General features: G+C 41.8%; 1 protein-coding gene across 10 annotated transcripts in view; it reads left to right on the top strand.

Annotated features, from left to right (window-relative positions):
* ODAD2 (outer dynein arm docking complex subunit 2) overlaps positions 1-15,029 on the top strand; it is a 240,845-nt gene that overhangs the window by 45,712 nt on the left and 180,104 nt on the right. For all 10 annotated transcript variants that reach the window (XM_075922571.1, XM_075922574.1, XM_075922569.1 and 7 more), the window contains 3 exons: positions 6,779-6,996; positions 14,040-14,162; positions 14,375-14,519. In XM_075922571.1, the coding sequence (XP_075778686.1) occupies positions 6,779-6,996; positions 14,040-14,162; positions 14,375-14,519 (486 nt within the window). The remainder of the gene's footprint in view (positions 1-6,778; positions 6,997-14,039; positions 14,163-14,374; positions 14,520-15,029) is intronic.

Raw genomic sequence — 15,029 nt, 5'->3', positions numbered from 1 at the left:
ATTAACATTTAAAGGAATGATGTTAGTCTATGTGGATATGTCTACACTACAGCACTAATTCATAGAATCATAGGACTGGAAGGGACCTCAAGAGGTCATCGAGTCCAGCCCCCCGCCCTCAAGGCAGGACCAAGCTCCGTCTACACCATCCCTGACAGATGTCTATCTAACCTGTTCTTAAATATCTCCAGAGATGGAGATTCCACCACCTCCCTTGGCAATTTATTCCAATATTTGACCACCCTGACAGTTAGGAATTTTTTCCTAATGTCCAATCTAAACCTCCCCTGCTGCACTTTAAGCCCATTATTCCTTGTCCTGTCCTCAGAAACCAAGAGGAACAAATTTTCGCCTTCCTCCTTGTGGCACCCTTTTAGATATTTGAAAACCGCTATCATGTCCCCCCTTAATCTTCTTTTTTCCAAACTAAACAAGCCCAGTTCATGAAGCCTGGCTTCATAGGTCATGTTCTCTAAACCTTTAATCATTCTTGTCGCTCTTCTCGGTACCCTTTCCAATTTCTCCACATCTTTCTTGAAATGTGGCGCCCAGAACTGGACACAGTATTCCAGCTGAGGCCTAACTAGTGCAGAGTAGAGCGGCAGAATGACTTCACGAGTTTTGCTTACAACACACCTGTTGATACAACCTAGAATCATATTTGCTTTTTTTGCAACAGCATCACACTGTTGACTCATATTCAACTTGTGGTCCACTATGACCCCTAGATCCCTTTCCGCCATGCTCCTTCCTAGACAGTCGCTTCCCATCTTGTATGTATGGAACTGATTGTTCCTTCCTAAGTGGAGCACTTTGCATTTCTCTTTATTAAACCTCATCCTGTTTACCTCTGACCATTTCTCTAACTTGCTAAGGTCATTTTGAATTATGTCCCTATCCTCCAAAGAAGTTGCAACCCCACCCAGTTTGGTATCATCTGCAAACTTAATAAGAGTACTCTCTATCCCAATATCTACATCATTGATGAAGATATTGAACAGTACGGGTCCCAAAACAGACCCTTGAGGAACTCCACTTGTTATCCCTTTCCAGCAGGATTTAGCACCGTTAACAACAACTCTCTGACTACGGTTATCCAGCCAATTATGCACCCACCTTATCGTGGCCCTTTCTAAGTTATATTTGCCTAGTTTATCAATAAGAATATCATGCGAGACCGTATCAAATGCCTTACTAAAGTCTAGGTATAGGACATCCACCGCTTCTCCCTTATCCACAAGGCTCGTTATCCTATCAAAGAAAGCTATCAGATTAGTTTGGCATGACTTGTTCTTCACAAACCCATGCTGGCTATTCCCTATCACTTTATTACCTTCCAAGTGTTTACATACGATTTCCTTAATTACCTGCTCCATTATCTTCCCTGGGACAGACGTTAAACTGACCGGTCTGTAGTTTCCTGGGTTGTTCTTATTCCCCTTTTTATAGATGGGCACAATATTTGCCCTTTTCCAGTCTTCTGGAATCTCCCCTGTCTGCCATGATTTTTCAAAAATCATAGCTAAAGTTTCAGATACTTCCTCTATCAGCTCCTTGAGTATCCTGGGATGCATTTCATCAGGACCTGGTGACTTGCTGACATCTAACTTTCCTAAGTGATTTTTAACTTGTTCTTTGTGTATCCTATCTTCTAAACTTACCCTCTCTCTGCTTGTATTCACTACGTTAGGCACACCTCCAGACTTCTCGGTGAAGACCGAAACAAAGAAGTCATTAAGCATCTCTGCCATTTCCAAGTTTCCTGTTACTGCTTCTCCCTCCTCACTAAGCAGTGGGCCTACCTTGTCCTTGGTCTTCCTCTTGCTTTTAATGTATTTATAAAAGGTCTTCTTGTTTCCCTTTATGCCTGTAGCTAGTTTGATCTCATGTTGTGCCTTTGCCTTTCTAATCTTGCCCCTGCATTCCCATGTTGCTTGCCTATATTCATCCTTTGTTGTTTGTCCTAGTTTCCATTTTTTATATGACTCCTTTTTTATTTTGAGATCATGCAAGATCTCCTTGTTAAGCCAAGCTGGTCTTTTGCCATATTTTCTATCTTTCCTACACAGCGTAATTGTTTGCTTTTGGGCCCTTAACAACGTCCCTTTGAAATACTTCCAACTCTCCTCAGTTGTTTTTCCCTTCCATTTTGCTTCCCATGGGACCTTACCTACAAGTTCTCTGAGCTTATCAAAATCTGCCTTCCTGAAATCCATTACCTCAATTGTGCTGGTCTCCCTTCTACCTTTCCTTAAGATCATGAACTCTATTATTTCATGATCACTGTCCCCTATACTGTCTTCCACTTTCAAGTTCTCAACTAGTTCCTCCCTATTTGTTAAAACCACATCCAGAACAGCTTCTCCTCTGGTAGCTTTTTCAACCTTCTGAAACAGAAAGTTGTCTCCAATGCAGTCCAGAAACGTATTGGATAGCCTGTGCCCCGCTGTGTTAGTTTCCCAACATATGTCTGGATAGCTGAAGTCCCCCATCACCACCAAATCTTGGGCTTTGGATAGTTTTGTTAATTGTTTAAAAAAGGCCTCATCCACCTCTTCCACCTTGCTAGGTGGCCTGTAGTAGACTCCTAGCATGATATCACCCTCGTTTTTTACCCCTTTTAGCTTAACCCAGAGACTCTCTACACAGCTATCTCCTACGTTCATCTCCACTTCAGTCCAAGTGCGTTCATTTTTAATATACAAGGCAACCCCTCCTCCCTTTTTTCCCTGTCTGTCCTTCCTGAGCAAGCCGTACCCTTCCATACCAACATTCCAATCATGCGTCCCCTCCCACCAGGTTTCTGTAATACCAATGATATCATAGTTGTATTTATTGGTTAGCAATTCCAGTTCTTCCTGCTTATTAGTTAATTCGAACTAAGCTAATTCGTACTAATGCATCTAGAAATAAAAACTAGTTTGAATTAGTGTTTTGCTAATTCGAACTAGCATGTCCACATTAAGTGGACCCTGAACTGGGGTTAAGGATGTCCGGAAGTAGTGCCGGCAGGGCATCAGATGAGAATTTAGAGCGTGGAGCTGCTGTCTCAGGCTAGCTGAGGGATGTGCTTAAAGGGACCCGACCCCCACCCCGGACAGACAGTTCTCAGGGGTGCCCCGCTTGCAAAGCAGTCCTGGCTTGGAGTGCCCTGAGTGCCCACACTGGGCACATTACAGCACTTGGCCATCAGACTGGCTGCACTTGCCGCAGGCTGCCATCTGGGGAGAGGGGGCAATTGGGGGGCTGCAGGAGAGCTTCCACCCCCAGAAGCCTGCAGAGCCAGCCCAGTCCTCCCCATCGGGGGCTCATGCCCCATTCCTCCTTCACCTCCTTCCACTTACCCTTCCCTAGCCCCCCTTCCTGATGTACAAAATAAAGAAAATGTGTGGTCAAAAATAGAATCTCTCTTTATTGAACAAAACTGGGGGAGACTGGGAAAAGGAGGTGGGAGAGGGGAAGAGAGAGGCTGGGAGAGGGGAGGGCAACTAAAATGATCAGAGATTTGGAAGAGGTCCCATATGAAGAGAGGCTAAAGAGACTGGGACTTTTCAGCTTAGAAAAGAGGAGATGGAGGGGGGATAGGATAGAGGTCTATAAAAGCATGAGTGGGGTGGAGAGGGTGCATAAAGAAAAGTTCTTCATTAGTTCCCATAAAGAAGGACTAGAGGACACCAAAGGAAATGCATGGGTAGCAGGCTTCAAACTAGTAACAGAAAGTTGTTCTTCACAAAGCAAAGAGTCAACCTGTGGAACTCCTTGCTGCAGGAGGCTGTGAAGGCTAGAACTAGAACAGAGTTTAAAGAGAAATGAGATAAAGTGATGGAGGTTGGGTCCATGGAGTGGTATTAGCCAGGGGGTAGGAGTGGTGTCCCTGCCCAAAGTTTGTGGAAGGCTGGAGAGGGATGGCACGAGACAAATGGCTTGGTCACTGTCATCGGTCCATCCCCTCCAGGGTCCCTAGGGTTGGCCGCTGTCGGCAGACAGGCTACTGGGCTAGATGGACCTTTGGTCTGACCCAGTACGGCCATTGTAAGCTCAGGGCTCAGGATCGGGGGTCTCAGTGGACCATCTTGATTTTCATGCAAACCTGCTCCTGGGTGGCCAGGCTGGCAGCTATCCTGCCCTAGACGGCCACTTTCCTGTGCCTAGTGCGGAGGTCGTGGACGAGGTCCACGATGTCCGCACTAGACCAGGCGTGTGCCCGCCTCTTGCGGTCCCGGGCAAGCTCCCGGGAGCCGCCAGCCTGGTCCCGGGAAGAGGGGGAGGGCTGGGGGGCATCGGGTGGCTGGCTCGAGCCATGCCAGGTGCAGGGTCTGCTAGCTGGGTGCTGGCAGGCTTGCACCTGGCACGGGCATCGTAGCCAGCCCGTGCCCCTTTAAGGGGTCCGGGGCTGGGAGGGGGGCAGTAGAGTTTCCCTGGTGTTGGCCAGAGTGGCCACCAGGGAAAGCTGGGGAAGGCTAGCCTCCCACTAGTTCGAATTAAGGGGCTACACACCCCTTAATTCAAACTAGTAAGTTCGAACTAGGCTTAGATGCTCATTCCTTGTGGAATGAGGTTTACCTATTTCGAACTAAGCGCTCCGCTAGTTCGAATTAAGTTTGAAGTAGCGGAGCGCTAGTGTAGTGCCTATCAAAGTTAATTCGAACTAACATCCGTTAGTTCGAATCAACTTTGTAGTGAAGACATACCCTGTTAGTGTTGCTAGCACGGGTTTGCTGTAAGAAGTACTGCCTTTAACTTGCTAAAATAGTCAAATAATGGCCTAACTAGGATTTCCCCAGGGTTATCTTGACCATTTTAGCATATGTTAAAGGCAATCTACCCTGTCTAGACTACATTTTTAAAATGTATTAATTAACATGAGTTAGCTAAGTGTTAGACATTTGGGTAAGCATGCATGGGACAGTTAATTCCCCTTACAAACTAGTAAGAGGCAGGCCAAATTTTGACAGTCTCTTAAACTGTATTGAACCAGATACGTAAAAGAATGTCAGTGCTTGGATGCATGCTACTGACAGCTGGAATAATAATAATGAGGGATCATAAGTTATCTGTCCTGTCAACACTGAATAGTCCAGTAGGAAATAAGAGTTAACAAAAGGCAGTAGCTGTGCTGTACTTTCTGGATGCTTTGACAAACCATGGCACTAGACAGAGCTAGTTGTTGGTTTTGTAAGTTCAACTCCCTACATGAGATTGAAGGCATGTTGTTGGTACAAAGACAAAACCAGAAAAAAAAGTAGAGAGAAAATACTTACATTAATTTTACTTGTAAAAATTAGCATGTACATTTGAAACTAATCAGCACTTAGGTATAACATTAGTTTTGGGAGTCACATATTTTATAATGGCAATGAAAACTCTAGACCATGTGATTATAGTAGGATGTTGACTTCAGGTTTACTGGAGATAAGAGCCAGTGATTCAGGCCTCACTGCCCAAGTTGAGAAAGTGTTAATAAGGTCTCCTTCGCAGAGTGGATATTTTGCTGCAAATTAGAGATTAAAAACTAAGGACCTGATCCTGTAAACTCGTTACTTGTGAAAATAGCTCTTATACAAGTAGTCCATTGAAAGCAGAGTGGGAGAGTTTTCAGGATTGGACCATTAAAACGGGTATGAATTTGGATTCTGTAGTACTGCTGATGTGGCATATTAGAATAGGACAGAAATCACCTTTAGAGTAGCTTCAAGAATTTCCAAATAAGCTAATAACTTTGTTTTAAATGCATTTCAATTGACTGGACACACTGAAAGAAGGACAGGAGACACATCATGTGGATTTTAATCGGGCTACAAGTTTTATTTATAGATATGTGGAAGTACCTGGCAGATACAGTTGCAGGCAAATCCGTGTATCTTTAAATCATTATCCAGGCTTCGTCATCCCACTTTAATTTGCATTCAGTTCCCCAGCCAACCCATGGCTTGGACCTAACCATCCTCATAGGAGGAGGGTTATGGTGGGCTGTGAAATGAGGAGGAGGGTTGGCCCCTGCCATACCAATCAGAAGAGTCCCTGCATCCCCTTACCCCCTTCTGTTAATTTATCCACTATAGTACCTCCTTTTAAGTCCTTTACCAGGCCATTTATCTGGTTCCTGGATGCCTTCCCTATGGAGTACCTGCAATGGACATCTTCCCAACCTTACAAAATAGTTGCAACATATGGTCTATCACCATTTCTTCTTATCTGAAAAAGTGCTCCCTGACATTCACCGTGGGGAAGGTGAAAAAACCTCACTCCATCAATGCCAATTTGATTGTGTGGGAAAAATTCCTTCCTCAGCATGTCCTAAGCCAGTCTGATTTTTGCTGGCTTTGCTTGCCACATGGAACACAGAGTCTTCCTCCACCTAGAGCTTGTTTCTTTATATTCTTTTGGACCCCACATTCCTGAGGGAGTGAGTCAGTGCTCCAAAGCTTCCTAGTGCTCACCTTTTTGCAGCAGTCTTTGGCTTACGCCCTCTCCTTCCCTACCCTCCACCAACCATCAAGCAGAGCTATCCTTCTTTGGCAAACCCGGACAACCCCTCCCCCACTCTGTCATTTGTATATGGTGGCAAATGTGTTAATTGTAGGAATTTTTAAATTAATATGAATGCTGCATTCTTTTAAGGCAATTTAAATGCACATAATAAAATGCATTCCAAATTCTGCATATGCCACATATAATTGTTGAAGTAATGTACCTTGGAATGTCGTCTTATAATGTATTTTAATGTGTATTATTCATGTGGCAATATGATTGACAAACCATTTCTCCATCTTTATAGGATTATACGTTTTTTGAAGAACCAACGTATGAAAAGCATTATCGCCATATGGAAATAGTTGATGCTGAGGATTTAGGCCAATCTCAGAAGTTTCACGATTATTCAGAAAAGAATGCATTTGAGAGGACGAAGAGCCCTCCTGTAAAAAGCAAACCCATTGACAAGAAATTAGAACCGTCTCTGAAATGGAAGAATGTTGGGTTTGCTGATTCCCGGGAGTATGTAATTATTTGACAAACTGAGTTTTACAGTAGACTTTGCTAATTCAGAATAATGATTTGGAAACACATTGTCTTGTGACTTTCGTTAGTTGAAAAAAAAAATTAAACATATACAAAATAAAATTCAGGGTCCTGCTTCTATAAAACATTTTAGGGGAAGATTGCTCACTTTGTAATCCAGTTTCTTATAATCCTCTTCTGCTATCCTACCTGAAAAGAGTCTTGAACATCATCATGATGGAGCTCCATCTGTCAGGAAGGAGGCAGCAAGATCTTATAGTTATCAGCAATACTTAGGCCTCAATTCAACCATTTTCCTAAATTAAAAGTTCTTTCTAAGGTACAGAAAGAATAGGCAACCAATTCCAAGTAACACTTTCTGAGGGGAGAAGAGGAATACAATAAACTGGACTGCCAGTAAGTAATCTTCCTTTGTCATTATAACTCACTTCTCCTAACCTACATAGCAATTACCTTGGCTAACTGTACCTTGACAAGAAATAGAAAACACAGAAGAGAATTTACTTACAATGGAGATGGGCCTTCTTTTTCTGAAATTAGGATGTGCCAAAGGAGTCAAGTCCATGTGATACTGGAGGATGAATGTCTGAGGTGAGGCCTAGGATTAAGTGGTCATTTTGCAGAAGGAGGAAGTTGACGATAAGAACATATTAGAATGGGAGGTCCCATAGTAGATGCTTACCTGATTCCCTTCATTGGAGCCTTGGAAAATTGCTGCTTTGGGACTATCTGAAACAGTTGAGCAAGATGAAGAAGAGGCACCTGTCTGACAGTCCCTATAAAGTCAGTCAATAGAGGAGGTAACAAGTGGGTGTAAAAGCAGGGACTAAGTGACTGGAAGGCTACATCTACACTGACCCCTTCTTCGGAAGAGGCATGCTAATTTATAACTTTGGAATAGGGAAATGAGCGGGGGATTTAAATATCCCCCGCGGGATTTAAATAAACATGGCCGCCGCTTTTTTCCGGCTTGGGGAAAAGCCGGAAAAGAGCGTCCAGACTGGCGCGATCCTCCGGAATAAAGCCCTATTCCGGAGGATCTCTTATTCCAAGTAAGGAATAAGAGATCCTCCGGAATAGGGCTTTATTCCGGAGGATCCCGCCAGTCTGGACGCTCTTTTCTGGCTTTTCCCCAAGCCAGGAAAAAAAGCAGCGGCCATGTGTATTTAAATCCCGCGGGGAATATTTAAATCCCTCGCGCATTTCCTTATTCCAAAGTTATAAATTAGCATGCCTCTTCCGAAGAAGGGGCCAGTGTAGACATAGCCGAAGAGTCAGGAAAAGCACTCTGAAAGATGGCGTTATTAGTTGGCTAGTCAGTGACAGAAAGCCTGGAAATGGAGTTGTGCTGTTTCTGGAACTCAGGATGCTGGGATTATGAGAAATAGAAGAGGAATGGCATTCCTTTTTGCTTCTATCTTTATGAACTCTTTATTCTTTCTGCCCTCTTCCTTTTCAGTCTTCCTTCAGTCTTTTTTTTCCTACAAAGAAAGAGGAAAAGAAAAGAGCTCATAGAATCCTAGGGCTGGAAGAAATGTCAGGAGGTCATCAAGTCCAGCCCCCTGCCTGATGCAGGACCAATCCTAACTAAATCATCCCAACCAGGGCTTTGTCAAACCAGGACTTCAAAACCTGTAAGAATGGAGATTCCACCACCTCCCTAGTAACCCATTCCAGTACTCTTCCTCCTCCCCTCCATGAAATAGTTTTTTCCTAATATCCAACCTAGACCTCCCCCACTGTAACTTGAGACCATTGCTTCTTATTCTGCCATCTCTCACCACTGAGAACAGCCTTGTTCCATCTTTTCTGGAACCCCCCTTCAGGAAGTTGGAGGCTGCTATCAAATCCCTTCTCTCTCTTCTCTTCTGTAAACTAAATAAGCTCAAATCCCTCAGCCTCTCCTTGTAGATCATATGTTCCAAAGGAGATCATATGTTCCAGCCACCTAATCATTTTGGTTGCCCTCCGCTGGACCCTCTCCAAAGTGTCCACATCCTTTCTATAGTGGGGAGGCCCAGAACTGGACACAGTACTCCAGATATGGCCTCACCAGTGACGAATAAAGAAGAGTAATAACTTCTCTAGATCTTCTGGCAATGCTCCTCCGAATGCATTCCAATATGTCATTAGCCTTCTTGGCTGCAAGGGCACAATGTTGACTCATACCCTGTAATTCCCAGGTCCTTATCTGCAGAACTTCTGTTTAGCCAGTAAGTCCCGAGCCTGTAACAGTGCTTGGGATTCTTCCGTCCCAAGTGTAGGACACTACACTTGTCGTTGCTGAACCTCAGCAGATTTCTTTTGGCCTTCAATTTGCTTACGTCACTCTGCACCCTATCCCTACCCTCCAGCATATCTACCTCTTTCCCTAGCTTACTGTCATCCACAAACTTGCTGAGGGTGCAATCCATCTCCTCATCTGGGTCATTAATAAAGATGTTGAACAAAACTGGCCCTAGAATCTATCCTTGGGGCATTCCGCTTGAAATCAGTCGCGAGCCAGACATCAGGCTGTTGATCACTATCAGTTGGGCCTGAGAATCTAGCCAGCTTTCCAGACACCTTGCAGTCCATTTATCCAATCCATACTTCCTTAACTTGCTGGCAAGAATATTGTGGGAGACTGTATCAAAAGCTTTGCTAACATCAAGGAATATCCCATCCATCGACTTCCCCATGTCTACAGAGCCAGTTACCTTGTCATAGAAGCTAATCAGGTTGGTCAGGCATGACTTGTCCTTGGTGAATCTATGTTGACTATTCCTGATCACTTTTCCCTCTTCCAAGTGCTTCAAAATGGATTCTTTTGGGATCCCCTCCATGATTTTTCCCGGGATTGAGATGAAGCTGACCAGTCTATAGGGTCTAAAAGGATTGTCCTTCTTTCCTTTTTTAAAAAAATGGGCACAACATTTGCCTTTTCCCAATCATCTGGGACCTCTCCCAATTTCCATGAGTTTTCAAAGATAATGGCCAAAGTCTCTGCAATGACTGAGCTGTAATGCTGATGGTCAAGGCATTTGCTAGTTGGGATGGGAGAAGAACAACATACAACAGTTTTAACAGCTGTTTAGTTTTAATTATTTATTCTGATGCTGCATACTAAGAGCCTTACCCTGTAAAGGGGTCCACATTGGCAGAATCTAGAAACCTTTCAAGTACCTCCGCAGAATAGAGGCCTATGTTAAGGCATGTACATTTAGGCTGTGTCTAGACTACATGCCTCTGTCGTCAGAGGCATGTAGATTAGACACATAGGCAAAGGTAAATGAAGCCGCGATTTAAATGATCGCAGCTTCATTTACATTTACATGGCTGCCGCGCTGAGCCGACAAACAGCTGATCAGCTGTTTGTCCGCTCAGCGCACTAGTCTGGACGCTCCCCTGCCGACATCAAAGCCCTTTGTCGGCAGCCCCGTTATTCCTCGTGGGATGAGGTTTACCGGGGCTGCCGACAAAGGGCTTAGATGTCGGCAGGGGAGTGTCCAGACTAGTGTGCTGAGCGGACAAACAGCTGATCAGCTGTTTGTTGGCTCAGCGCGGCAGCCATTTAAATGTAAATGAAGCCACGATCATTTAAATCACGGCTTCATTTACCTTTGCCAAAACAACAAATCTACATGGCTCCGTCGATGGAGCCATGTAGTTTAGACGTACCCCTACTGTATTATATTTTGTGTAAGTACTGACATCTTACTAAAATGAGACTTTGCTTTAGCCCTCTGCTATAGTTTTAAAAGCAGTAGCCAAGGAGCTCACTGCACCATTAATGTTGCTTTTCAGGAAGTTTTGAAATGCTGGGAAAGGTAAGAAGGCTGTAAGAAAACTGATGTTGTGCCAATATTTGAAAATATTTATGGGCCTATCAATCTCATATGGATCCTGGGCAAGAAAATAGAGCAGCTGATATAGAATTAATTAATAAAGAATAAAAGGAGAATAATATAATTAATACCCATCTACATGGGCTTATGGAAAATGGAATATGCAAACTAACTCAATACCTTTTTTTGATTAGATTACTTGATAAAACTAATAGTGTTGCTGTAACTTCTGTAAAGCATTTGACTTGGTGTTGTATGTTATTTTAATTAAAAGCCTAGAACAATATAAAATTAACACTGTACACAATAACTTGATTAAAGATGACTGATAAGGCTCAAAATATAACTTCAAATGGGGAATTATCATTGAACATTAGTGTTTCTAATGAGATACCACAGGGATCTACTCTTGGCCCTAAGGTATTTAACATTTTTACCAAAGATTTGGAGGAAAGCATAAATCCATGATTGATAACATTTTCTGATCACACAAAAATGGGGGAACAAGTCACTGACATGGAGTGCTCTAGATTGCTTGGTAAAATGAGTGCAAGTGAAAAATATGCCTTTAATATGCCTATATGTAAATGTACATATCTATGAATAAACAACATAATCCATACTGATAGGGTGCACCTATCCTAGGAAGCAGTGTTTTAAAAAGGATTTGGAAGTCATGGTTGGTAATCAGCTGAACATAAGTTCCTAGTGTGACACTGCAACTAAGAAAGCTAATGTGATCCTGGGATTCATAAAGAGGGATATATCAAGTAGAAGTAGAGAGGTTATTTTACATGTATATTTGGCACTGGTGAAACTATTGCTGGAATACTATGTCCAGTTCTTGTGCCCACAATTCAAGAGGATGTCCATAAATTTAAGAGGGTTCAAAGAAGAACCATGCCTTCTACTGATGGGCAGAAGGAGCTCAATCTGTTTAACAAAGAGAAGGTTAATAGATGACTTGATTTACAGCTTGTAAATGCCTATATGGGAAACAAATATTTGATGATGATTTCTTCAGTGTAGCAGAGAAAGATATTGTGTGATACAATGACTGGAAATTGAAGCTAGATAAATTTAGACTGGAAATAAGGTGTGCATTTTTAACAGAGATGGTAATTCACCACTGGAACAATATATACCAAGGGTTGTGAATTTTCCTCACTGGTAATTTTTAAATAGGATTTTTTTTAAAGATACGGTCTAGTTCAAATAGGATTATTTTGAGGAAGTTTGTAGCCAAAATTTTCAACTCTGGATGCCTGAATTTTAGGCACCTAAATCTTGATTTGCTTCCTCAAATGTAAGAAGCCTGATCTTTTGGAAGTGCTGAGCACCTGTGGAACTCCTTGCCAGAGGATACGGTGAAGGCTAGAACTTTAACAGGGTTCAAAAAAGAGCTAGATAGATTCATGGAGGTTAGGTCCATCAATGGCTATTAGCCAGGATGGGTGGGAATGGTATCCCTAGCCTCTGTTTCTCTCCAAGTGGGTGACGGAGGAGGATCACATGGGGATTACCTGTTGTGATCCCTCCCTCTGGGGCATCTGGTATTGGCCACTGTCTGCAGACAGGATACTGGGCTAGATGGACCTTTGGTCTGACCCAGTATGGCTGTTCTTATGTTCACCCACAAAAGCTGTCTGAATCAACTGGAACTGAAAGTCCTGGTCTATGTTATGGAGTTATTTCGAAATAGTAAGTTGAGCGTCCACATTACCAAGCCCTTTATTTCAAAATAATGGGCTGGTTATTTTGAAATCTGTACTCCTGTATTACTTGGGAAATAAGCTTATTTTGAAATAGTTATTTCAGGAGTTACTTCAAAATCATTTTCTAGTGTAGATATGCCTCATAGCTTCTTGAAAATGGGGCCATTTTATTTAGATGCCTAAATCTGGATGTAGAAGCCTAACAATAGAGAATTAGCAGGACAATGTAGCACTTTAAAGACTAACAAGATGGTTTATTAGATGATGAGCTTTCGTGGGCCAGACCCACTTCCTCAGATCAAATAGTGGAAGAAAGTAGTCACAACCATATATACCAAAGGATACAATTAAAAAAATGAACAAATATGAAAAGGACAAATCACATTGCAGAAGAGGAGGGGGATGCGGGGGGCGAGGGAGAGGAAGGAAGGTAAGTGTCTGTGAATTGATGATATTAGAGGTAGGGAGAGTGGGATGTTTGTGAATTAATGGTATTAGAGGTGATAATTGGGGAAACTGTCTTGGTAATGGGTGAGATAGTTCAAATGTTTGTTAAGTCCTTGTTGGCAAGTGTCGAATTTTAACATGAATGACAGTTAAAATTCGACACTTGCCAACAAGGACTTAACAAACATTTGAACTATCTCACCCATTACCAAGACAGTTTCCCCAATTATCACCTCTAATACCATTAACTCACAAACATCCCACTCTCCCTACCTCTAATATCATCAATTCACAGACACTTACCTTCCTTCCTCTCCCCCCCCCCCCGCATCCCCCTCCTCTTCTGCAATGTGATTTGTCCTTTTCATATTTGTTCATTTTTTTTAATTGTATCCTTTGGTATATATGGTTGTGACTACTTTCTTCCACTATTTGATCTGAGGAAGTGGGTCTGGCCCACGAAAGCTCATCATCTAATAAACCATCTTGTTAGTCTTTAAAGTGCTATATTGTCCTGCATTGTGCTTCAACTACCCCAGACTAACACGGCTACATTTCTATCAATAGAGAATTAGGTTTGAAAACATTGACATATACCTCCTTCCTACTGATTGTCTTCCTCCCCCTGTTTTTTATCAGGTAAACCTTTGGGGAGCAAGGACTGAGCCTTCAGTAAGGAATCAGTAATATAATGAACTCTAGTGAAAACAAACAAGTAATCAGTTGTGCTGTATATTTATTTAGACATTTCTTGGTATTGTACAAATCCTGGCAACTTCTGTTAATTTTTATAATACTCTCATTCTATTTCACCCCCACTGAAAATGCCCAGTGGAAAAATATACTCCAGGTATCATACGGTGCAGCAGAGTTGATCAATTTAAACAAAGTGTAACTTCTTAATGAAAATAATTACACAGATTAATTTATACACATAAGTATACTGATATTATGGTGCAGATATTGAAGAACAGATATAATATTTATAGAACTGCAAAATATGATGTTTAACAAAACTAAATATTTTCAGTGACAAAGCTGCAAACAAAGCTATCAAAGAAGAAAAAGAAAGTAGACCTATTGTTCCAGAAACCAAGAAAAAAGCCAATATCCTTTCTCCTGGACCTATTAAAAAACAATCAGTTTCAAAACGGTATATATTCATTTTTCTCCCTTTACTTCCATTCTTGTATTCTCTTCTAGCACATATAGTAATTGTAATCTTGATCAACGGCTGATAAATCTGATTATAATTTTTATTCTAATTAAATTTAAAATAAGAAAAATCTTGTCTAATCTGTTATATCTGTGTCTGTTTAAATCAATAACTACTTAAAGTAAATGATGACATCTTTTTGTTGCCAGTAAAGTGTCAGAAAAATCTGATGAAATTAGTGAAAGTTCCTCTGAGAGTGAGGAAGATGAAGAACAACCTGAACGTCACCAGGAAGGAAACACTGATCTGCCATCTGAATACTGGCAAATACAGAAACTAGTAAAATATATAAAGGTAAGAAAAATTTTAATAGTCGTTCTATTATAAAAATGCTGAAGGCTTAGGTATTGAAAAATGGCTAATCAGCTCATATATTGAGATTTTGAAACTCTTGACTTTCCTATCTCTCTCCCCTTTCTCAGACTTTTTTAGTTCTTTTTGGAATATATGTCCTCTGAGTTAGTCCATTAGTCTATTTGTTTGATGGTTTTTAAAACTTCAGTGATATCCGTTGAATATGGCTGGATAACCATACTCAGAGAGTAGTTATTAATGGTTCACAATCCTGATGGAAAGGTATAACAAATGGGGTTCCACTTTCTGTTTTGGGACCGGCTCTGTTCAATATCTTCATCAGCGATTTAGATATTGGTATAGAAAGTACGCTTATTAAGTTTGCAGATGATACCAAGCTGGGAGGGGTTGCAACTGCTCTGGAGGATAGGGTCATAATTCAAAATGATCTGGACAAATTGGAGAAATGGTCTGAGGTAAACAGGACGAAGTTTAATAAAGACAAATGCA

The sequence above is a fragment of the Pelodiscus sinensis genome, chromosome 2 (genome assembly GCF_049634645.1).
Source record: "Pelodiscus sinensis isolate JC-2024 chromosome 2, ASM4963464v1, whole genome shotgun sequence".
In the NCBI taxonomy this organism is placed as follows: Eukaryota; Metazoa; Chordata; order Testudines; family Trionychidae; genus Pelodiscus; species Pelodiscus sinensis.
The sequence above is the reverse complement of the archived record's forward strand: the minus strand, read 5'-3'. Positions and strand labels throughout refer to the sequence as shown.